Source organism: Echeneis naucrates, chromosome 21, assembly GCF_900963305.1.
Source record: "Echeneis naucrates chromosome 21, fEcheNa1.1, whole genome shotgun sequence".
Taxonomy (NCBI): domain Eukaryota; kingdom Metazoa; phylum Chordata; class Actinopteri; order Carangiformes; family Echeneidae; genus Echeneis; species Echeneis naucrates.
Window position 1 is genome coordinate 20,785,072 of NC_042531.1, and position 26,189 is coordinate 20,811,260.

The 26,189-nt window shown below is 39.9% G+C and overlaps 1 protein-coding gene across 1 annotated transcript in view; it reads right to left on the reverse strand.

Moving 5' to 3' along the window:
* The window catches only part of gli2a (GLI family zinc finger 2a), an 82,463-nt gene that overhangs the window by 39,602 nt on the left and 16,672 nt on the right, over positions 1-26,189 (reverse strand). Inside the window, exon 2 of the mRNA XM_029530563.1 lies at positions 25,976-26,115. Within this exon, the coding sequence (XP_029386423.1) occupies positions 25,976-26,090 (115 nt within the window). The 5' untranslated portion in view covers positions 26,091-26,115. The remainder of the gene's footprint in view (positions 1-25,975; positions 26,116-26,189) is intronic.

Genomic DNA, 26,189 nt, shown 5'->3' on the forward strand with positions numbered 1-26,189 from the left:
TCGGCAATGTCAGCGGTGATGCTTTCCAATGAAAAAGAACATCTTCACTATTAGGATGCATTGTGTTGCTATTGCCAAACAGCTTCTACATATTTATGCAGGAAATGCCATATCAGAAGGCAGATATCTCACCTTGAGGTCTATCATTGTTAACTATTTACATAACATATATGCTCAAATCTGAAGTGTCCACAATCTACTTGGGTTTGGAAAAGACATGCACGTTTGTCTTTTTACACAGGACTCTGTTGTACTACAAGAATCATTGTTGTGAACCAGGGAAAAGAGCTCAAAATTTACTGAAGCGGACAATGCACAGTATACTAAGGGCCCAACCACACGGGACCCTTGACTGGTAGTAGTTTACAGGCACCGTATCTGCTCTGATCTTTCACAATGTGTTTGTTTTAAGACCAAATGTATCTTGCCCTCTTGCCCCCATAACGAGCCTGCAGACCTGCTGAACATCCTGCCAAGCGTCAGGGAGTGCCCAATATCTTCCTTTTTAGTTTGCATCTTAAAGCCCCAGTTTGATCCCTCACTAAAGACAATGCCAGGTGTTCGATGTTAACAAAGGTCCCTCTCAATCTCATGACTCAGAGAAAGAAGAAGGAAATGCACTCTCTCATTATGTCCAAATGAAACCCCTGATCAGGACCACGCTGAAGTGGAGAGTGAAGTAGGCTCATGTCTTCGAGGAAGTACTCAACAATAATAATAATGCCCTGAGAGGCCAAGCTTGGAATAATTTTCAGAAAAAAAGCCTTTGTTGTGCTCTGAGAGAAAAGGGCAGTGAGAGACACAAGTGGGAAAGCACAGAAAGAAAGAGAGAAGTGAAGAGCAGAGGAGTAAGAGAGGTGGGGGTGCTGGATTCAGACAGGAAATTCCAGCAGAAAAAGTTGGCCTGGGTCCCAACTACACAGCACTGTGCCAACGGCTATACACAAATGCTCATGTGCATGCATGCACTCTTGCATACACTCACAATTACACCCATAGACACACACACACACACCCATGCACAAAGACACTGATTTGTTCTGCAGTTCACTCTCAGTGAGAAACCATCAACAGTGACAAATACAAATGTGTTACTTTGAGAACAGAAATGTCTTTCTTAAACACACATGCACACACAGACAGAGACACTATTGAAGTTACTATCAAGATGTGTGTGCAAAATCGCACTACAGCAACTACCATGCCAAAGGTTAATAAAAAGTCTATGTTTAAACTAATTTGGAAATTCTGCAGTACACACACTTTATGAGATCTGGAAGACGTTGCTTCCTCTAGGGCAGTGCATGGGCGAGTGATGGCGACAGAGAGATTAGAGGCTTACATGAGAGCACGAAAACCACTGCCATCTCTGAAAGGAAGTCTTAACAGAGTGGCTCTTTACTTTTAAAAACCCTTGGGGAAGGTAAAATGATACCTTTTTTATTGATAGGGGGATTTGGGGCAAAAGGTAAGTGGATTAGCCCAATGGTCTTCGTAATGACAAGAGATTGTTCGAGCGGAAATTCATTAGTCCCTTTGAACTGAAAAGACTGCATAGGCTATGATGTACACATGAAACGCACTAACTCACAAGACACAGTTGTTTTCCAGAAGTTTTGAGTCAGCACTGTGAGTACGGCATTGTATTGGATGCTTGGAACTCATTTAAAGTACAGTCAGTAGAGTCATATCTTTCAAATTGGACACGTGGAGATGTCAGTAGTACTGTAGTACTGTAGCTTCTTGTGTCGTGGGACAGGGCAAGTCCTGCAGTCATGCATGATATAAAAATTCAAATAACGCTTGAAAATGAGAAGACATTTTATTTAACATCAAGTTGTGGGTGTATGTGGGTGTATAGTCTGCAAATCTTTTGGTACCATTCAGTTCTTGAAATACAATCACAAAAATAGAAGAATTAATGAAAAATAGAGGTGACAAAAACAAACTGTTCAGAATAAAGCAAGCTTATTAACGAAACACTTTCCTTCTCATAAATTGTACTTGTTTAGTTAATGTAAACATACACATTATATATGTACGTATATCATATGTACAAATGCTAGCACAATCAAGGCACAGTGGTCTGCAATTTCTACTCAGCATCCTTATGGATGAACCACAGGCAAAGGGGTTTATCATCTTTTGGCGGAGGATGCAGATCATATCGCACCTTATAGCTACATTCTGCTCTCATATGTACTTAAACAAACAAACAAACAAAACACAAATATCTCTCTGAAGCTGCGGTAGACACAAGTTAGCTAATAACTTGGTGTGAGCGTGAGTGGTTGTTTGTCTCTTTGCATTGTTCCCTGCAATGGGCTGGCGACCTGTCCAGGGTGTACGTAAATGGATAAGCAGTAGAAGATGAATGAATGAATGAAAAAGTCTTTGGTTGCACTCCACAGTAAGTTAGCTAAATAAATAATGTCACTGCCTTCGTGTGTTTACAGTGAACCATCTATTTACACTTACAACACACACAGATCAACACAAGCATGAATTAGGAGATGGGTTTCTGGCAGCTCAATGTAATAAAGTTCATAGTCACTCTGTTTTCAAATCTATACCACCGCTTGAAAATAAATAATTCTCTTGGCTACCAGGTAGCTACTAACTCTGTCCATGTTACATTTTGGGCAGGTAGTTTACTTTTCAGATTTTTGTCATAGAAAACAGCTGTAACTAAGCCAAAATGTAACTTTGCCAAAACAATCAGCTGAAACACATCAAAATGATTGCTAAAGGTTAGAGGAACAGCAGCGTTGGGTGCTTTACTGTCATTAAATCACACTTTTACATTCCATACAATCATTTGAATACAAAAACATGAATTAGGGTATATTTTTCAAATGATATGCAGTATTCATGTGTTTTCAGTGAGCAAGAGTGAAATCTTATCCAGTTAGCTGCTATCAAGGCCTTGGGCCTGTATTTATATCTTGTCATGATGCCACACCCCCAGATGTGTCATATCATCTTGCTGGGCTGTTGTGCAGCTACTTGAGCCTATCTTGTCTTCGTTCCTGCCCCAGTGTGTTTACAGAAACTGCACAGACCCAGCTGGCTCCCTTCCTCACCAATTACTCTCTGTCAGATCTGTACTTCTGCCTCAGACAATCAGTCCTAAGTCAATGTCAGCGAACCCCCCTGGAGTATGATCCATCACCAGGACCACAAGGTGCTGCATTGCCTTTCCTAATTGTTCTAAAGACTGAGCGCTACCAAGACCTTATCTAACCTGGGCTACCTGCCATTAGCCAGAGCTACTTAAGTCTACCCAATATCAAAGAAAAGGTTGGCGCAGACTTTTGTTTCTGTCATACACTTTCAATGATGCTACTTTTAGAATATAAAATCTTTAGTTGTGTTGTAGATATTCTTAATTAAAAAAATAAATAAAGAAAGAAAAAAAAAGAAAAGCTGACTGAGACCCACACCTGACTAAAAACACAAAAATCACATTTATAAAGTTTTCCACCTGACTGTGGTGAAGTAATACCTGATGTACAGCAGCAGCACCCTAATGCATTTATGCATTTTATTTTTACAATAATACATTCTTTCCTTTGCTTTTCTGTACATCATAATTTGGCATTCAGCAAATGAAACGTTACTTATGTGAAAATGCAATAATATATGTTATACAAAATACAACAATGTAAATATGTATTAACAGAGGAAACGCTGCAGGATAGTGGTTAGTGCTGTTGACAAACAAGAAGGTCGCAGGTTCAGTTCAATTGTCCAAAGACGTCATATTTGGGTTAATTGGTGACTCTGGTTTATGGTCCTGCGTTGAATCAATGCTGTACCTATGTCGTAGGGTAGGAAAGCTCCCAAAATATTTAACTACGCATCGAGGTAGTCTGAGATGATTGCGATTGGTTTGCTTGGTAGTAACGCATTTCTGGTTCCGTATTTCCAGATTATTTTTCTGTTGCGATGTAGATGGTGTAAGGATACCTTCTTCGACATCCAACAACTTCAACTCCAGGAAGATTTTCTTTCACTTGGTCGCCAATGTTCACTGTGACCGGAAAAGAAGGAAGCTAAAGAAATAATCAATTAGAGATTGACGACAACCATTCAGGAAAGGAGCGCAGCCTCCTACCACTCTGGTGGTGAATTGCACCACGATGAAATGGAGTGATGGAGAAATTCAAAGGTTTCACGACAGCGTCATGGCAACGGTGCAGGTACAGCAATGATTTAACACCGGACTACAAACCAGGCTTAAATTATCCGTATGTCTGAATGTGAGTGGTTCTTTGTCTGTCTCTGTGTGTTGGCCCTGCGATGGTCTGGTGACCTGTCCAGGGTGCACTTTGCTCTTGCCCTATATAAGCTAGAATTTGCTCCAGCACCCCCCATGAACCAGAAACAAATGTATGAACACAATTCAATGTTACTTGCAATTGACTGAATTGTATTATTTAATAACAACATATGAACATAAAATCTAAAAATAAAAAAAATGATTGTATTAGTGCAGCACTGACAGGAATAAACTGATGTTTAATTCATGGCCTACAGTGAATAATGAGATAAAAAGTTTGCTGGGTTGGGCGTTGAGGATATATTGAGTTGTCACTATTATGTGTCTTCTGCTATTGGTTAAAATAACACATAAAAATGATCATAAAAGTCAGTTTTAGCGTGACTTTATCCATCTGTTCTCTAAGTTCCAAACTTCATTTGATCGCCAGTTTCTGGCACCATTGAAGTGAAGTCACTTCAAATGACATTAACTCGGAGCATTCCTCTGTCTTCTGCAAACCCTTTAACCCCCTAGATACAGCTGATAGAGAAGCTGCCAGTTCACACAAAGAGTGTCCTCAGCGGCCTATGACGGCATCCTAAGTGCAAGCTCAGCATTCACACTCCCTGAGTTGTAAACAGGCCTTTTTGTCTTGAAAGGAAAGAAAGGAAAGGCAAAGGAAATACCCAAAATTGCACACAGTGTGTGGGAGAAGGAGGCTATGCACATCAATCTCAAGCTGTCTTGGCTGGGGGGGTCATCCTAAGGTGAGGTACGCCCTGGGGAGACTGCTCTCTAGATTTGAGAAGGAGGCTTGGGGAGTATCTCCTGGATGAACCTCAACTGGTCTTCATCAAACAGCCATGCTGGATCAGTTAAATGTGTCTCAGAGAGTGAAGCACATTTTCCCTTCTAACACGGATGAAGGAGCATTCTTCTTCAGGGAACTTTGAAATAGTTCATGTTCAAATTAATTTAGTTTGTAAAAATGTTTATGCCCACAAGCATGGCGGTTTTTTATTAAACAACAACATTAGCAGCAAAGTTTACAAAAGCTCCACAACCATGTGGCCAATTTCAGACTTTTACCAACATCACTCAATGATCAAATGATCTCTTTCAGATGTATATCTCACTACCAATCTGACAATTTATTTTAGGGTGCGGCTACATATAGAAATAACCTGTCACCATAGTGCTGCTCCAAAAGGTGAATGTATGACTGAGTGGATTTTATTCTCACATGTCTCTTCTCTACACTTTTCTGTCTAAGATAAGTCTTCCTTCCACTTCTTCATTCGTAGCACAGTTGATTCAGAGGTCAACCCTCGTTGAATGACTTTAAAAATCTTGTCACTGTTAGTGAAACTCTGTTTAGCGAAAGCTGATTTAGAAGAAATCAAGATGGACTCAGCTGACTGTTAGCGGTGTCTGTAAAACAGGACAGAGCACTTTAAGTGCAGTCAGCTGTTTTGTCTGGTCATCTATCTTGATAAGATAAAAAGTAAATACTAAATTTTTCATAATCTTACACAAAAACGAGCATAGACACACACAGTGGTAGGGTCTTATAAACCTCCTTCTTGTCTGGCTTCTTTCTCTGGGGCAGGAGTCAGCATGTAAACCTCCCACTCTGGGAATTTGTTTTAAGGCACTAACAAGAAACAGCTGTGAAGCAGGTCAGAGGGCCTCTGACCAACTGGATTGGCTCTCAGGTAATCCCTCCCAACCCCTGAGTGATGGTGCTGCCTTGGTCTTTTTCTTTTTTGTAAAGTGACCTTTTATCTTGATCCCTTCCCTGTTCCTGTCAAACTTGGTCAGTGTGTCCACCTCATCATTTACCTCACACCCTTACATTTATAAGGATAGTTGCGGATCAGCAATATCTGATATTCCCCAACCGACTCCCCACGTGCACCTGTTCACCCATTCACCCATTTTCCTGATCAACTCACAGTGAATGTACCGGCCTTCTGTCCTGTCAGCTGTCAAGTTCTTTGGGTTCTCTGTGGATTTGAGGCTTGTGTGACCTCCATGTTTCAGTTTCAAATCCTGTTAGTGATGTTTTTATTAATGCCTATGTCTGCAGTTTGATCCTCTTCACTGCTGTGTGCATTTCAACTATTTTCTTCATAGGTTGACTCGCATTTGAAAAACCTGGCTATTTGGCTGACTCCACTGGAGATGGAGTGACCAGCACGGACATGCACACAACTTGGCAGTGTGGCTTTCCTTCCATCTTGTGAAATATATATATATATATATGCCAGCATGGCAGCATAGTAGTTAGGGTTTGGTTTCTGGCCTGGATCCTTTCAGTGTGGAGATTGTATGTTCTCCCCATGTCCCGGGTGTTCTGGTTTCCTCCCACCATCCAAAGACATCATGTTTAGGTTAGATGGTGACTCTAAATTGTCCGTAGGTGTGAGTGATTGTGTGTCTTTGTGTGTTGGCCCTGTGATGGACTGGCGACCTGTCCAGGGTGTGCCCCGCCCCTCGCCCACAACATTAGCTCCAGCATCCTGGGACCCGGAAAATGAAAAAGCGATATCACCAGTAAAAAGTGTTGATACACGTTCTCATTCAAATGAACAGGAAAGTGTGTCCAAACTTTTAACTGGTAGTGTATATAAACAATAGACAAGACTGCAGAGCCCCAGGCAATACCGTGAAGAGTTGGCTGATGCAGAGATGAACCAAGAGAAAGGAAATAGGAAGAAGAGGACATGGAGTCTGCAGTGACATGAATCATTAGGGCTACAACCTCTTGGATCTGCCAGGTCGCAGGACATGTGCTTTAAGTGCTGCTCTGACTCTGAGGTCCGGAGAGAAGATCCTGGGGCAAAGCAGACCTTTTTACTACAACTAAGTGCAAGAAAAATAATTACAGTGTGTTTTTTTTTTTTTTTACTTGCCAATTTCTTTATTTTTACTCAAAAAACAAGTCATTTATTTATAAGCAGTTTTACTGCAGATGCAATCACACATTGCAGTCAATAGTTTACTTGGCTTTAATCACTGTATGGAAGTCCTATTAGTAACACATCACAGACAGGGATTTGTTACCCTGAAAGAGAAAAGAAGCTCACTATGTGCTAACCTGCATATCTGTCTTAAGTAGATTACATGCATCAAGCACAGTGGTATTAGCAGAGATGTAGACACACAAAAAAGGCAACGTGGCACCTTAGTTTGAGGACAAATCAAAGAAAGTTTATTTCCTGCAGAAATAAACTTAAAATCCTGTATGTCTTTGAAAGTGTGAGTTCGTACGTGGATGTGTATACACACACACACACACACACACACACAAACAATCTACATTAGTGTGAATATGGCTCCTGACGACTGACAGTGGAGCAGCTGAGGCCTCTGAAGGCTCCAGAGATGAGAGCCAGGAGTGGCCAGGACATTACTCAGCAACAACAAACAACAGCCCTCAAGATAAGGAATCATTTGTCACTGGAGCCACACTGACAAACAGAATGCTTTGTGTGATAAAATTAGCCAACATGCCGCTTCCCTTGTGCAACATTGAGAGAGTTGAATCACCCTGGGGGTGAGCCCGTGGGAGAATCTCTTCTATCTGACAAATACATTTATGGATGTGGTCAGAAGGGCTCTCAATCATATGGGAAAGAAAGAAATTCTCATTTGAGCTTCAAATATATCATCATGAATTGAAGAAATGACTGACAGAATATAAAACAAATTACTTGCATCTAATAATTTTTATCATCTGTTTTTTTGCACTTCATTAGGGTGAATCTCAACCCTGTCCCAGTTCTGTGTTTATAGTTACACACATTTCCACTGGGAATCTGGCCAGTTTAACCACAGGCCTCCACTGATGACCACAAAGAGCTGAGCTGCTCAACCAGTTGCCCTTTGGTGGGTGCCTTGCTCAAAAACCACTTGAGTAGTGGCTGTTGAGACAGGTGTCACATTCCCACAGAGTTCACCATGATGCTCTCAGATTTAAACCAGCAACCTTTAAAACCACATTTAATAACTTTGTGGGTAAGGAAAGGGTGTAAATCACGGCAGCTATTCCCACTTAAATGTTCCTTTTTACAGAGGAAAAAAAAGCAAACATATTTGAGCATTAGTATTTCTTCAACAATTAGATGATTAGAGAAGAAAAAAACCTCTATCTGACATATTCAGGTGTGTATGCTATTAAACCTAAATATCCCTATCCACTGACAAGGTATATTTTCTAATAGGATTGCACACTGAACAGCATTGTAAACACTAACACAGACTAATCCGCCCTGAGTGTGGAGGGTGGGCACACTGACCTCCATGTGCATCCTGCCTTAAATCACAGTTGACAAGACAAACACCTTAGAAGGCCATAGTGTTATATCCATTGCTGTGTTTTTATTCAAATATTAAAATTGTGAAAGTGAAAACTCATATTTGATACTTCTTTTTATACTTGCTTCTGGTACTTTCCTTTGAGATGAACAGCATCACCCTACTCACTATTTTCATACATAAACTGGGGTTTGGACATGACCAGGAAGTAAACTGAATAATAGGAGAAGGATAGCAGATAGGTTTTACTTTAGCATTAAAGTAAAATGCGAAAAATACATTTTAGCATTTTCACAAAAAGCTGGAAAATGAATACACCTGTATTTATTAATTTTCTAGGATGGTAACTCAAAAAAGTAAGAACAAAGGAAACAAGAACAAAGAGTGTTAGATAGTTAGATAACCAAATTGTATTTGTCTCTAAGTGGATACACTCTTTCAACACACTGTACTGCAGCGGCCCATTTACCTGAGAAGCTAAGACAGTGGCCCCAAACTCATCTTTATGTGCCAAATGCATAATGTTTATGCATGTGTTCTCCTTGCAGAATTCCTCTTTACTTGTTGGATTCTTCTCTCCCCTAAAAAACTTTGTAACCATTTGGTATAAATGAGTAATGCTTTTACTAAATGGTATTATACTATCCCTTACATTGTGAGGCTGGGATTAAAATACTTCTGACTTGTTTCTTTTTTTTTTTTTTTTTTTGGCCACAAAAAAAACAAACAAACAAAAAACTTTGTTGAAAAGTCATGGTGTTTAGGAAGTGTAGATTAATCATGATATGTACACAACTAAACTTATGCCAGTGCACTGTCAAAACTTTTAGCTTTTCTTAGCTTTTCTTTTTTGCTTTTTTTTTTAGCTTTTCTTAGTTTTGACTAAGTTTTTGTCTAAGAAAAGCTAAAAGCTAAAAAAAAACATATATATGGTGAGGTCTCTTCACAACTTCCACTGATTGTATAAATCTTGAAAGCAAACAAATTGTGATTAATTCTACGGGATCTTCAGTTAGCTAATTATTTTTTCCTTTGGACTGGACTGCACTGTGTGTAGGTTGCTTGCAATTAACTACAGAGATATAAATCCATAGCAAATAAGAAAAGAAAAATACACTCACTCATAATACGATCCATTAATTAAAAAAGCATGCAAAGCATACAGGCTCTGTATAAAGTCTGAATATTTACTTAATTAACTATTCAATGTATCAATCTCTTTGTAAAGGTCATTTGGTGATGTCTATTGTGAATTTGGAGAGGGTAATGTTATCATTTTGAGTTGGGTTTCAGTCAAGCCTCAGGCCACTTTAATGCCACTAAATGGTTTGTGAGCTGCTGTTTTGAGGCCTCAAGTTTGTAATATGGCTGTTTTTTGAAATCAGAAGAATCCATATTTGGAAGGTGGAGCTGAGATGGAGTGAATACTGGATCTGACCTGTTCTGTACTCTGTCCTGATTGCCTGTCAGTCATAAATCATCATAAGAAAAAAAACAAAACAAAACATCATGTTGTATTGAAGAATTGAATAAATCAAGTGAGAAATAAAAATATTTTCCTACAGACTTCTATCAGATCCGTTTTTTTTTACAACCAGTGTTGTCTGCTGATGGTCATTAAATTGCAACTTTAAGACACTTCAGCATTTGCTTCGCTTTTCTACCCTGAAATCTTTGGCCGTTTTTATAGTTTCTGTTCTATCCATGATTCATTAACAACAGAGACACTGCATAAGTTGCAGATGGAGGGTGAAAGACACTGGTAGGTTACTGCCAGAGATTTGTAACAACATCTAAACAAATTAAAGGGACTAAGAATAACTTACTCAGACTACAACAGCCACGATAAGAGCGGTATTTCATCCAACCTTGACGTTTTGAAGAGTTAAAATGGGACACTAACGTAGGAGAGAGTTTCGTATACTAGCTTGGGCTCAGATGCTGGCAAAATTGAGTGGCAACATAGTGAAACAATTACAGTGTGGACCCCTGCCAAACTCTATGCTCCTGACTAAATCCAGAGTGAAGGCTTATATGTTTATCTTGACTCCATCCAAAAAGGAGAGCAAAGAAAAAAAAAAAAAAATTGGCAAATTCTCTACAGTCTTTTTCCATAACTGAATTCCATTCATTAAAACCTAGAAAATTTTGTTTTCTACCATCTAAAAGAATCCCTGAAGGGAGCTTTAGGATGCACAAAAGTAATGATTACAGACTGCCTTATCACGTAATTCTTTCAAAATTTAGTTTGGGTTTCCCTTCAATAGAAACAAACAAACAAATACCATCTGGCTCCTTGGGTTAGAGATGATCTTTCTGGAGTTTAGGCACTGTGGCTTTTGTTTTTGTTAGGTCCTGATTAGAAAGCATTTTCCCTTTACCCTTCTTCAAAGCCTCAGTCTAAGAGCACACCAATGATGTAACAATTCCTGGCTCGATCTAGATAATGATCCATATGTGGCCCAGTTGTGATATTCATCAGCCAGCTCTGGTGGGGAAAGGGTGGCACGTGCTGCCACTGTAATATTCTTCATCTTCTCTTTAAATGGACCACATTAAGAGTATTCAATGAACACCGTGTGCAGTTGTGCCGCGTGCTGTGGTGCTATGTTGTGCTGTGTGTTGTGCGAGAGGGGGAATGAATCATGACTTGGGGTTTTGTCAGCTTCAGCTATCAAGCGCTAGGGAATTTTTTTCCATGAAGAGAGAGTGAATACTAGTTTACAACCTCGAATTCCCACCCATCTTCGTAAACCCATTACATTTCAATACTGCTCTTCATTGTGGAGGTCTCAGGTAACCTTGGGTCTTTTCTGTCATCTGTCCCAAGTGTAGCTTGGGGTACTCAGATGAATCACATACTAACATCATTCTGTACTTAGAGTAAACCTAAAAAGGCAGAAGTAGTGTGATGGTGGTACAACATGACAGAGACTCACACGGAGATGTTTGGGCTGGATGGATCACCTTTCCTTTCCCTCCTTTCCTTTCCTATTTCTTAACTTTTTGCCACATTAAATCATGTCAATAAAAATATATAGATGAATTATACTGGAGGATGAAAAACACTTTCTTCCTTTGTCAGATCAGAAAATATCAGGACTACAATCCATTATATTTCAGCATTATCATCGTTAGAGCTGTATGATTTAACTGTTGTGCAATTTACAAGAAGACTCCATTGATTTAACCTTTCATATCTGTAATGTTTTCAGAGTCATGATGAAAAATAATTTCTAGAGATTTGAAGTTATATAACACACACATTATTCCTCCATTTCCCACAATGCAGCCTGATTGTTATGATGATATTTATTTTGCACAGATTTTGCAAGGCAACAAAAGGCTTTACAGGACTTTTTCACACATTCAGTTGTTGTTAGCTTCATTAAAACCACAAATACATTGCTGCTCATTTAACTGACAGACTTAGTTGAAGCAAGCACCAAGCTGATGTAGATCTAAAACAATGAGAGATTAGAGGATCCATGAGTCCAGTATTTTCTTCAAAATCTGTATTAAAATCAAAGCAAACTGTTTCTATAGCAATAAGCTAACCCAAGCCATCTGATTGCCACGTGTCAGACCGCCACTTGTCAGTTCCTATCAGAGCATGCATCTGCTTACATGTGGTACCTATCTCCTGAGACAACTGAGGTAGCGACCCTGTTTGGCTTCTGCAGCGCCCCCAGGGAAGGCTGCTGCACTCAGTCCTGGAATCACCTCAGGTTATATATGCTGTGTTATGACAGCATAATGGTGCTAGCAACTGTGTGGCGGAGGAGAATAGAAATTAGGACTTGGGCAAGGAAGACAGAGAGGAAAACACATAAAAACACGTTTTTCACAATGATCAGAATTGATACATCAAGCATGGGAGGTGTAGTGTTGCACTGGCAGCTTTTAAAGCATTTTCATCCAAGAATAACTTCAAAACGCTGTTAAGAGTGTGCAACACAGGCTGGAGAACTGGAGAACTTGATTTGGAATCCAAGATGTTGCTCATTTTATGAAGGAAAATATTTCTCAGGCCGTTCACACGTCTGTTAACACACGTCCACAGACCTCCCCCTGTTCCTCCTCCCAGTGCTGACTTTCAAAAGACAAAAGAAACTGCCAGTGCTTAAAAAGTGATGAGATACTGGCTTCTAACAAAGACGTCACTTAAGCTAAAATATGAAAACAATATTTTATCTTTTCTTCATTAGAAAAAAAAACAAACTGAATAAATACTAGGCTAAACTGCCCTTGTTTCAGGAGAGATGCGGCTACTAAATATGAAAACCTTGTCTCGTTGTTACTACAGATACCCCGCAGCCAAAGTCTCAGGCAATTACAGTCTCTACAGCTATGACAAGCTGCCAGAGCTTAACACTAACCAAAAACCCAGGCCAACATGCACACACATACATACACCAGTATTTTCACAAACTCACAAGCACCCTAGTGTTGATTTAAGTTAATGCACACCTGAGAAAATTGCTCCACTTCAGCTTTTTTTGCCTGAGTCAGTGTATTTGAACAATGTATATGAATGCCTTACATGAAGACACAGACACAATATTTATAAAAATTTTATATATTTACTTTTCACGATGTGATTTACAGATAAAAGCAAAACATTCCCATGTTCTGTGTGGCCCAATTCAGTACATTTGGCTTTGACTCACTGATGTGGGGTATAATCGTTTGAAACTCTTTGCCTTATATTTGAACAATGTTTTAAATGGGTAACTAAAAATTATTTTCATTGCATCACTGACTAATCTGTCTTATTTTCTTGATTGTCTGATCTGTGTTCAACAAATTCCAGTAACACCAATCTGATAGGACTATAAATTACAATTATAGAGGACCAAGCAATAACATCAGCCAAGTTAAAACAGCAACTTGCTTTGAGAATTTAGCCTAATTCACAGAAAAGTGTCTGTCTGACCTCATGGAAGGAATCGTTACCTGAAGGGGAGTGATAATTGGCAATCACCCAAATCACCCAAAGTGTTAATGAACAAGCAAGATGGTCAAAGCAAGAGTGAGAATCCCAGTTTCAGAGTGAGGGAGAAGGAAAAGGGTCTCCAAACCTCACTGAGATTTTGGGTGAGCCCTCGCCCCCTGTCCGGGGCTTAGGGCTACTTCCTTCTCTATAATTAAGGGGTTATCCCCTCCACAATGGAGAAATTAAACTGTAAAACCATGCAAGGCAAATTACTGCTTTTCTTGGGAGTTAGAGGAAGCGTCTTGATATGTAAACAGTACCCCCTCTTCAGCTTAGTACCTTCTCCCTCCCTCTGTTTCCCCCTCCACCCCCCTCCTCCCTCTTTGTTCGGTGGGAATTTCAGATAGGCCAGATACTCTCTAAGTCTACAACTCTGCTGAATATAGAGGATTTACAGTACCCTTAGTGCCTAAGCTCCCTACCTGATTTGCCCAAACTAACACTATGTGCAGCATATTCACACACAGACAATAAACAGACACAAACACACATTTTTATGTGTGGACATTCATTGAACTGTCATTTTTGGATGAGCTGCACATGCAGGGAAACTTTGTTCTTATTTTTCACATTATCCAATTGGTTAAAAAAAAAAGAAAAAAAAAGAAAAGATTATTCAACTCCACAGTTATCAAGTTGTTTCTATGTTTTTACAGGCATTTCAATCTGTCGCCATGACAGCTGATGCCAAGCTCATAATGCCATGCTCATAATGAAACAACAATCTGGAGACAGGCTGCATCACACCATTAGGGTTTTCTAAGGTATGTTGAGAAAAGAAACTGCCTACAAAATGAATGTAACAATATAAAGTGGATGAACATATAATATGACTGGATGACAAGAGGCATAATTGCATGCTGAGGTGGTTAATTTAATAATTAATTATAAATAAAAACAATATTAAAATGACAGCAGTCTAAAAACAGATTTAAGATTTCAAAAAATGTAGGATGAAAAATATTAAAGAAGTCAGTTCTATTTGACTGTATTTGTTTGTGGGTTTTCTGGTAACAACTGCTACACATATATAATTTATCTTTCTGCAATTTAAGGATGGCCATTTATTTTCCTCAGATAAATGCTGACAAATGTGAGTTTTTGATTGTTACTGCAAACAGCTACGTGGTGAACATGGGTGCTAAATTCGATTGTTTTTTCTAACCTGTAAAATCTTGGTATTATCTTAGATTAGGCTCTGAATCTAGATAAACATGCCAAGCGCCTGTCTCATACATGTATTTCCATCTCATAATCAATGCAAAACATGTGAGTTGTAGCCCAGTCTGAATTAGAAATGATCACTATATTTTATGGATTCCCATTCTATACCCTTGTCTTGGTCTTGGTGTTTGTGATTTTTATGGATCCCTGTTTGTATTTACTTTAATCTGGGAAGCACTTTATGACTACTCTATGACTCTGCCTGTGATAGGTCCTATATGAGCAAACTTTGCTTCCTTGCAAAATGTTGGATGAACCTAAACTATATGATGCTGTTCAAAGCGTGCACATTACAGAACCATGGCTGGCGCGAACATGTCTGTATCCGCTGCTGTCAGGGGGTGACCCCGCTGTTCTTTGAAGCCTGAGCCAGGAATTCTCAGGCTTAGCTAACACCATCGGGGAAATCACCTGGCAAACAAAGCACAACGGGCTTACACGCTACACTAACACATACAAGCTTTCATTCAACAAACCCTTTTCATTTGCAGACTGTTTATCACACAAGGCCCCCTCCTTCCACTTAATAAACATAAAGAAGCTGAAGCAGAGTGATAAGCCTTGTTGCAATAATCCCAAAATGGGAAGTCTAATTTTCTTTCCATCGATGAGAACTTTAATGCACCAGCTATGGAGATTTATTTAATGGTAGGGGCAGGGGGGGGAATGGTGATACCTATTAACGGATGAATGACTTCAAAACAGAAGGGCTTGAGAGTCAAATTCTGAGCTGTGTTTAGACTGGAGCAAAACATCTCGTTTGCTTGTTTTGTCTTATGAAGAGGTGTCTTCTTCCTGCTTTTCACTCCCCTTGTTTATATTTCTCTCTCTCTAGTTCAGTTTGTTGAAGTGACACATTTTACATCTTTTATTTTATTGCTCCTTCTTACCTTCTCAGTGAGTTTTGTGTCATCACAAAGAATAAAAAGACAGATTGGCAATTTTTTTATTTGCGCTTTTAAATATAACATAATATGATTAGCCCACGCCATGGAGTTATCTTGTGCTGAGGCTGTTTGGGCTAAAAACTGAACTGCAAAAAGGCTTGGGTTAAAGTTAAAGGTCACAAGTAATGTTTGGCTTGAGTTAAAATGAGAATTTAAAATGAAAATCTCAGACATCCTGTCTCTAGAAATGGACTGGCTTCCTCCATCACAAAAACCTACCCCTTCCACCTTAGCCAAGGATACCACTCAAGGAAGGACAGTATTTATTTCTGCAGCTGTTTGATGAATGACATTACATATCAGTTTTCCATGTGGAAGCATTTAGTTTTAATTTCTTTTTTTTTCTTTGGTAGGGACCATTACAACCACACAGGGGCCTTATGACAGGTTTTGCCATGATTATAGAGCAGTGTAACGAATAGTAGCACAGTCCCAAAGGACTTTCTCACAAAGAATATGGCACTGTAGCAAATGGATGCTTATGCTTCGGACAGGGTCTTTCCAAATTATGGCTTTCTTATGTTGAAGGCAGTGTAAACCGGAAAATGGAATTCATCCTCTAATCCATTCTCTTTCTGACAAAAATAAATTGAACCCCACTTATTGGCTTTTTTAGCTAGTTTTTCCACATGGCTGCTGCTTTGTCAGCAGTCATGTGTGGAAAGTTGGTCACCTGATAACTACTGGATTTGAACATTATGACCCCGTTGCAAGTTTTATTTACTGATGAAGATTTTTAGATGCAGATGTAAATTGTGCTGAAGAGAACTTAAGTACTAAGTCTTATACTCTACTTCACCAAGCTGCCCCTTGAACAAACACAGCAGATGGCCTTCATCAAATATCATAATTATGGATCTTCAGAACAAATGGTCATTGCAGGTTCTTTAAAGTAGTTTAAAATGGGATGACGATAAAGAGTAAATATTTACAACTCCACCTAAAAAGTGACACAAATCCCTTCAAAGTAAATCCTTTGCAGTTTGTAGTTTTGTGGGCGCAGCATGGTGGCAGAGGGGTTAGCTCTATTGCCCCACAACAGGAAGGTTGCAGGTTCGGTGAGTGTGAGTGGTTGTTCATCTTAGTCTGTTGGCCATGCGATGGACTTATGATTTGCCCATGGTGCCCAATATGAGAAGGTATTGGCTTCAGCAACTCCCACAACCGGTAATGGCTAAGTGGTAGAAGATGAGTGAGTGAGTGAGACCCCCGACCAAAATCAATCCATAATAAAGTTTCAATTTTGAAGTGACTTGGTGTCAACATGATCATCTGTGATCACTGATCTTTGAAATGTTTATATGAATTACACTCAGCTATATCAGCTGAGAGAGATGTAGCTGAAATATTTGTACTGAATCTTGTAAATTTAAGATTTTTTTTGAGACACACTGTAATTTTTTAAGTTAGACTTTAGATGTAGTAAAAATATGTTTGTTAAAAATATTAATAATATATTAATATTAATCATAAATAAAGTGGCATTTGTTTGAAGTAGTTAAATATTTGATCCCAGAGAAAGTGAATTTGTAGGTTGGGGCATTCACTTTATTTACCAAGGCAACCTCACCTGCTTATTTTGCTGGTTGCATGGTTTATCCTTGTGTTGAGCCCAGTAGCTGTTATGCCGGGAGACAGATTCTCCCTCCTAGAGATGTGACCATAAAAATACATAGTAAAAGTTTATTTTGTCAGAATTGTTTATGGAATTCCTCCGCCTCTGCTGCAAACCCACTCACTGACTAGGCACGGTGGTTTGTTTCTGGGCCATGACCCATTGTATTTAAAATTTTGTATCTAACAGCTCACTTCACTTAATTCACACACAACCTGGCAGGTAGACATGCATGGACAAGTCTGACTCAAACAGCATTGGCCCCAGTCTGCTGCAGAGCACTCTGTGTCATTAGGCTAATTGCTAAATGCTAACAGAGGCTGGAGAGCGCAGGCAGTGAAACCCTAGATCAGTAATTACAAGAAGCAGGGTTCCCTCAGGAAAAATTTCACTGATGGGCAAAATCAATTTCCTGCTCTTTCTTTCTGTGGTGGAAACAATACAATTACATCAGGCATTAATTGCAAAAACACCTTTTGTCCATTGGCTTACTCGGGTTGAGACACAACCAAACAGGTGTGAACAAGGGACATTTCAACTCCTACAGTTTCATTGAAAATGCTCATATCCATAAGAAGTGAGCATGTGAATTCAACAGGTCGGTTACAGTAAGCCAATCAGAGCAGAGGATCTGATCAGTGATCATTTTGACAGGCAGACACGTAATTTTTTTTCAGCCGTCATTAGATAGGACAGCGTGAAGAGTGACAAGAAATGGGAGGAAAGAGAAGGGGGGAACAACTCACAGCAAACGAAACTGGCTGGAACTGAACTAGAATTGCTGAGGAGGACCTTCTAGCTTCTTGTTTAGGGGCATGCACTCTCAACAACATGCCATGCTGCCACAGACACATGGTTTTAAGTGTGATGACTCAAAACAAGCGTTTATTTAGGCATTATGCAAAGCGTTTGAAGCCCCTCCACTACCAACTCAAAAAGAGACTTCTGAGTTTGGGCCTCAGCCAATTTGAGACTATGATTGGCAGTTGAAAATTAACACTACATCTGCCACTGGCGGCACATTTGCAAAATGGCACATCGAATTACCATAAGTTCGTGAGTGTTTTCTCTATCAGAGAAATTCAAGCTGTTTCTGAAAGCTGGGAAGTTGTGCTTGGCAGCCAATATAGGGTCATTACAGTAATTCCATTTGCGCTGAAGTCGGCGAAGCCACTCCTTCATTGTTAACTGTTAATTCATTCTTTCAACATATTGTAAACTGCAAGATATCGAAGGTTCTAAGTGTTCTGGAAAAATTGGCAAAAGCACTTACTCACAAGACTTTTTCTGGCCTTTTTATAGTTAAAACTGGTAAAAAGTCCAGGTGGACAGTAGGAATCTTCGCTGTTAATGGATTAAAAAATCTTTCTGATTCAGTTTCTTTCCAACTCATAGTCTAATTTTTATCAATTGATGAAACTGTGAATTACATTTTATTTAGTTTTAATCCTCATCACTTAGCTTTTTATTAGATGTTGTTTTGTTTTTTTTTATTAATAAATAACCATTTTGAGGAAAACATTTTTGTGGCAAAAGTAACACTGGATCTTAGTCTCTCTTCTAATTGGCTGATTGCTTTCTGAGCAAGCTAATAAAATAAAAGTGAATTTCAGGTAAACACTCATTTTGAAGAAACCAAATCCTGCGGCCTCATTTTATTTCTCATTTCTCTGGTGACTGACTTTAATGCTTTCAAAATATTAATAAATTCTATTACACAAGACAGATATTCTCTGTAGATGTGTGTAGATGCAGAGTTTTCACTGAGTATATGTTGTTTTGTTTTTTTTTCTTGAGTAACTGCAGACATGCATGTCTCATCATAGGTGAAGGAGCACCTAACTCATTGTAGTGTGCCGAGTGATTCTTTTCCTCCATGCAGCAACATTACTGCAAGGGCGGACAACAGCTGTGTCTACTGACAAGGGGGGTGTGGGGTAAGGGGAAGCACGAACCGGAACAGCCTTACCAAAAACTGTCCACTTTTAGACTAACTGAGCCATAGGAACCAGGCATGTTTACATATGTGACTCCTGCCTGTGTTTACAGCTAGCTCACATTTTTGTTTTACCATGTCTAAACTTCTCAGATGTTTATTTTGCTTCACTTGAACTGTGAGTGTTAGAGCTACATTAGCGGATGAAAGCAGCTGAGGCTGACTGGCAGACCAGAGGCTCAAGTCTATGAGGGTTATACCAGGCCAGAGAGACGGAGAGTTCACAGCACAAAAAATGCACGGGCATGGACTTTCAACAAGTTCTTTAATAACATGCAGTGTCTTCCTGTCCAGAGAAAATGGTTGCCTGAGGCGACACCTCAGAGAAGAGGAGAAAGCCAAGACACCTTATTGGAACTGATTTTCATCAGCCTAACAAACAAAACAAGCAGGAAGTGTCTCAGAGTCAGAGCATGGATTACACTCATGCATGCTGGGAAGGAGCTTTTGGTTTAAGAGAGGCTGAGGCACAAAAAGAAAAAAATAAGTACAAGGCAGAGAGAAGGGACCGACTTGAGGGATAGGGAGAGAAAGCTGGGATGATGGAGTGCTGGTTAATCCCCTAAAGCATCCATATATTGCCTAAACCTCCTCTCCCACTGCTTGTAAATGGCAAGGAATGTAACATATTGTCTTTGGGTCCTGCGTGTGCAGACGCCTCTGGTACAGAGATTTATACTGGCAGACATAACCCAAAGCAAACCATATCGCTTTTTCTTTTTTTAATGTGGAGACTTTGAAGCTGAGGAAGAGCATTCCTAAGAAACAACCAATATCGCTGAAGTCCTCGCATTTGAGGCTGATTTATATTTTAGAACCACATTAGAGTCAGTTTGCCAGCAAGTCAATATAGTATACTGTAGGCATTTTCTCAAAAACTACAATTGGAAGACTAGGCTGCTTAATATGAGCATTTAAGACTTCTTTCAAGCTTTCACCAAAATAAACATTTGTCTTATGATATTCATTTTTAAAACTAAACCGGTCTCTGTGGTGCTTTTAACTTCTTAGGAATTCCTCTGAACTTCAGTTGTATTCAGCTGGGAGAATTTCTTTAGAGAATTTACTTAGAGTAAACATAAGAAAGTAACCAGGGTACATATTTGGAATTTAGATTCAAATAACATTCAAAAGGTAACAATGATACACATATATACTGTACTTTAAGCTGCGAAACCATTGTGACCAAATTACTTTTCAGAGCCAGTCTCGCTACACGATCAGTACTTTTGTAATGATGACTGATGATAAAAGCAACAACTGTAGCAACTACTCAAAGCTCAAAACCCTGTGCTATTTGCTTTTACTTAGATATCAACTAGGCCAAAAAAAAAAAAAAAAAAGCATGTACAGACAAGATGTCTTTCTGTCTGTCTGTCAAGATGTTTTACTTCACATATCTAATCTTTAAATTCTGTTTTGGTCAGCTGGTGCCCCATAGTGAAACTCTAGATAAGGCTGAGAAAGAGAGCGATCCAAGGATGGTGACTGGAAAAAATTAATTGTTGTTGGTTTATACCAACTATCATACTATCATACATGCCATTTTTATCATTCCTCCTATAGGAGCTTTCCCTGAAATACAGCCCTATACTGTAGTAGATGTAACTGATTTTGCTTGCCATGGTTACAATAATAAAGAGCTGTATTCCTACCAAAGACTATATATAAAAGTGGATGTATTAAGTGAGGCCAATGCCGAAGTGTCTTTAACATGCATTCTATTAAATGACCATTAGGGGACAACTCCACTGGCTCTTGAAAAGTCAGAATGCAGTCTATGGAAAAAAAGGTCCTATTGATGGTCCCATTTAGAGCTAGACCAAGGGGATTGGTCATCATGGCTATCCCATGATTGACAGACTATCAGAAATGGTGACCTGTCTGGCTCTCTTATTCTGGTTTCAAAAATCAAGATGTGATAGACAAACTACAAACTGGAGCCTTCATAACAGCAGTTCACAAGGTTCACAACAGCTGACATTTCCGATGCTTTCATTCCCATGATGGTTGGGTTTGGGTACTGCAGTTATCCCTGTTAACCCTCCTCCTCCTAACCCTAACCCAATACAGCTACTAGATGTCGCCTGACAACAAAACCTAACTATGGCTCACAATAACCTGCTGCACAGATACAGTTGTAAAATCCACATGAATTTTTGCAACCACCAATGTGTTAGATGTGTCCAGTCTCAATTTAGAGCACATGCTGAGCAAACCAGACGCAAAATCTAGGAGTAAATTGTCTCTGTAGATAATGTGACTATAAGTTTGAAAATAAAGGCTATAACCTGAAAGTCATTACAGGACAGAAAGAATATTGACAGTTCTTTAAGCCATTCTTGGAGTCAGTGGTGGGTTGCTTATAGTGTGTAGCTATAGACTCTGACAGGAAAATAAACAACAATTGGTCAATAGGCTTTCCTGTAAGCTTGTTGCTTGCAGATCTTCTCAAGTATCAGGGAAGGCATTATTGATATACTGTAACAAAATGTTACTGTAGATGACACCTGATAGACCCAATTCTTTTCTCTCTCAACACTAGGGATATAAATATGTACTTGAATGAATCCCATGACATGTTTGGTTGCTTTAGGAGCCAGGGGAGGTGTTTCTTGTGCGTGCACCCATGTCATTCGACCCACAGCATTTCTTTAAATTGGAGAGATACACACAGTTGCATTGCACCACACACCTAAACTACAAGTTTGGGTCAAACAGTAATTCACTTGTACGGGTGCTCTAGGGAAGCATGGGTATTTTCCTTTGTTTCACAGAATAAAAAAAAAATTTCAGGAGATTAATTCTCTGATTTTTTAAACTAAGGTGGAGGGCCAAGGAGGCATCCTTGCATAACCCTCTCGACATCCCCCCAACCTCTACAACACATCACCCTCCACCTGTCACGCAGTCTGTGAAACCACAGCAGCGTAAGAGCCTCGTTTAGGGACACAGAAAGAAAGGCAGAAATCTCTTTCTCAGGAAGATTAGTGGCTGTCTTCCTTTTGGAGTAGGCCTATGGATGGAGAGCAAGGTCAGGGTAGGGGTGAAGGGGGGATGTCTATTTTTCTCTGGGACATTTTTCTCCGGGGAAGGGCGAAGAAAGGCCCTGTTGCTACTGCGAAGATCCTGGTGACTCCTTCCTCACTATGATTTAGTTTAACACTTAAAGACAATGTCAAAGCTTTTGACCATCTAAAATGTTGTTTTGTGATATCTTGTTTTCTGAATGGGCAGAAAAATTAGACCTATGACATAGACACGCACTCATAGTTAAATTCTCCAGCTGCCTTCACTGTATCTCTTTAGCAGTTACAGCAACTAATAAAATGAGAAAGAGAATCTGCTTCCTGTTTACACTAGTGCAATCCCACTCTGCATGAATGATCACGTAGAGCCTATTTTCCAAAGGTCAAAAATGTGCTAAAATTGTGTGCTAAAAAAAAAAAAAAGACAAATGGCAAAAGATTATTCATCCACTCTGGCTTCAATTGGTGTTAGTGTGAACACAACCTGGTGAAACCTTCAATCTTTGCTCCTTCCCCTGCTGTAATGTCACTCAAAACTCAGACAAAGACCTATTACATGTTCAGTACAGTGCTGTTACACCAGACACATCCTAATCACACCTTCCTGCAACATAAAAAGTTAGGAAGACTCCAGCATGGACTGATCTGCCTCTGATCAACCATCTCAGTTTGCACAGCAGCTTGCAGCCCCTGCTTTTGTGTGTGCAATCCGATGACATCATTCTTTGCAGGGGTCAATCAGCTTTCATCAAACCTTTTACCTGCATTTAAAAAAGTTTATTTTGATGGAAAAATTGCAATATTTGTGTGTTTTAAGGTGTGATACGATGGACAGGATTTGTGTCCAACGTGGAGGTAAAATTGTCATCTGAATGTAGATAATTCATAACATTCATGTAACCAGGAACCTCATCACAGGCGCTCTTTTTCTTGAATGGTAAGACGTATGGCTGATCCATAGACTGGGGGGGGTGACCTAATAATGCATTCTTATTTACAGATAGCAAGTGTTGACAAATGCTAGGACATTGTTTCTTGGTCCCTCTCATTGGCTTCCTTCATACATCAGAGCTGTGAATAATTACTGCAGACAATGTGTTTTACATGCTGAATAACATCAATCTCTGGAAGGAGATGGCAGAGCTGTGGCCACAGTCAAAGAAGGATGAGCACAACACACTGGTTAGGCAGAGCTGGTCTGCTCCACTGGCCTCGTACAGTCAATAGCAAAGTGAGGGATGGGATGGAAAAATTCTGTCTTTCTAAGCGTATAACAAAGATAAAACAACATGCGTTCGGATCCATGTTTGATACAGTCTTTCCCTTTCAGATGAAGCAAGGGGAAGACGGCGGGATACAACACATCTGAGAATCTATACTAACAGACTTGGGTGAAGAAGGGGGAGGAGGAGGAGGTGCATCAATCACAGGTATTCCTTTGAAACTGTGAGATGTTTTAGAGTTCTGGAAGTGGGCACCTAATCTGAACACATGTTACTCTGACATAGTAAGGCACAGGCCAACATAGACTCATAAATTGCGGGGGCCTGGGTGTCAGTTTGCAAGGGCTTAGCCTGTGGAAGCTTGTCCTGTAGCTGCGAGACAGATGCAGGCTGTCACACCAAATGTGGGTTCCCATTTTTAACCATTAACAAGGCTCTGAATTCTATCATCTCGACTGCACCCAACCTGAACTGCTGTGCCAGCATCCCTGGCCACTTCCATTATCCCAGCACTGGGAGTCACCATGTTCAAAAGTTCAAAAGGCCAAGGTGTTCCTCCATGAAACACAAGCACAGGGACCTCTCATGAAGCAAGTTATGGGATTTGTGACCATCTGGCACAACAAGATGTTCTCAGGATGTTTTCACCTCAGTTACAGTTATTATTGTGCAATTTTATTTTCAAGCTTAAACTAATAACTAACTAACCAAACTCAGCTCACTCTGGGCAGGTCACCAGTCCACCACAGGGCTAACATACAAAGACTGACAGAGACCAACAACCACTCACACTCAGACCTATGGACAATTTAGAGTCGTCAATTAACGCAAACATGATGTCTTTTGACGGTGGGAGGAAACCGTAGTACCCAGAGGAAACCCAGGTCGGCACAAGGACATAAAAAACTCGGCACAGAAAGGCCCCATGCCCAGGAACCAAACCCAGCACTAACCACTATGCAGCCATGCAGTCCGCTGTTAAAGATCTCTGGTGTGTGACCCCCCCCCCAAAAAAAATAAAAAAATAAAAATAAAAATTAAGCACTGCATTGGCATGATTAAAATCACTGATTTCTACAATTTTCTACCTCAAGAACATATACAGGCTTCTTGATTTATTCACACTTGTTCCATATTTTTGTTTACACAAGCAAAGTAATCTGAGAACCAGTTCATATGTAAAGAAGGAATCATCAAATTAAAAACAAAAGCAGAACTTTAAAACCATCTAATGATGTACTAATGCCCTACTTCCGACTGTTCCCCTGTGCAATAAAGTGGGCTTTATAATGGCAGGCGACCAGGCCCTTCATTAAAATAGTAAAATAGCTTGAATGATATGTTTCTTCAGTGGCCCCACAGATGATGCCAGTGTGTCTTCCTGAGAGCCTTCAGTGTCCACCAGCAGGCGTTAGTAATTTATAACAGGGGTATCTCAGAGGCCCCAACAAAGTCCTCCAACCTCGTTATGAGGAGTTTATATCACATATTCACGAATGAAAACATGAGTTCTCATCTTTTAATTATGACTCCAATATAAGAAAGAATCTTTTGCAGACTGCATGTGACCTCACCAGTACAAATAACCTCTGATTAGGGAAGATTTCTTCCCTAATGGTGGTCCAAGGTTATGAAAATTCAACCCCCAACTGCCCACATCACACACAATGGTCATGGCTGTGCAAATGTCTGAATAATTCATGCCATGGCAAGCACAATATTTTCTTCTTTTCTGGTTTGAAAAACTTGAGTCCTCTTTGTTGAGGTGCCAGGGAGAGTGCATTGGAACGTCCTAGTTTTTCACCCCTCATCGCTAAACAATTAATGCTCATGGCTCCTCTTGTGGCAGGCCACCAAGCCCATCATTAGGCATAAATACCGCCACAATGTCATACGACATCTTGTTAGCATTTCAGAGGCCCTCCCCTCCTTCCGCCCTTTATCTGAGGCCTCTGATACACAATATTGTCCACTCCTATGCCATGCTTTTTAGTAATTCATGAAATTTACACTTGGGAGGTGAAAACAAGGTCGTGCGGCCTCATTATGACATTTTTTCATCACCCATTCTTTGACATTGAAGAAACATGCAGCCCCCTTCGCTGAGTTGAATGCTTTTCATGTGCCACCCGACAACTTCTGTGAGTAGCCATAGCATTTCAGTCGACTGCACTACAGAGCGTACATGCTTAGGAGCTGCAGTTTCTGCTACTACTGAATAGTATTGTGGTCAAGGGACATGGGCTATAACCAGCACAAAAGTGGTATTTGTTGCAGAACTATAATGAGTTTAGCTAGGAAGTCTTAACAGTCAGCCACTCAACGTAAACCCTTTTGATTGTAAACAGCAACCTGCAGTACCTCTGGTAAGAGTGGTGGGCGAAGGCTTTTTGGGGAGTTCTGAGAAGCTGCTTCCATCCAGACCGGAAGTCTTACACTCCTTCTTCTCTGTGGCTGTTGGAGCTGAGGTCTCCATGCTGCTCTTCAGTTCCAGTCGCTACCTGAAAGAGGTGAGACAAAAAAATTAATGTTAGGTTGGAAGAGCTTGGAAGAGATGGCTCTTTGAAATGAATGA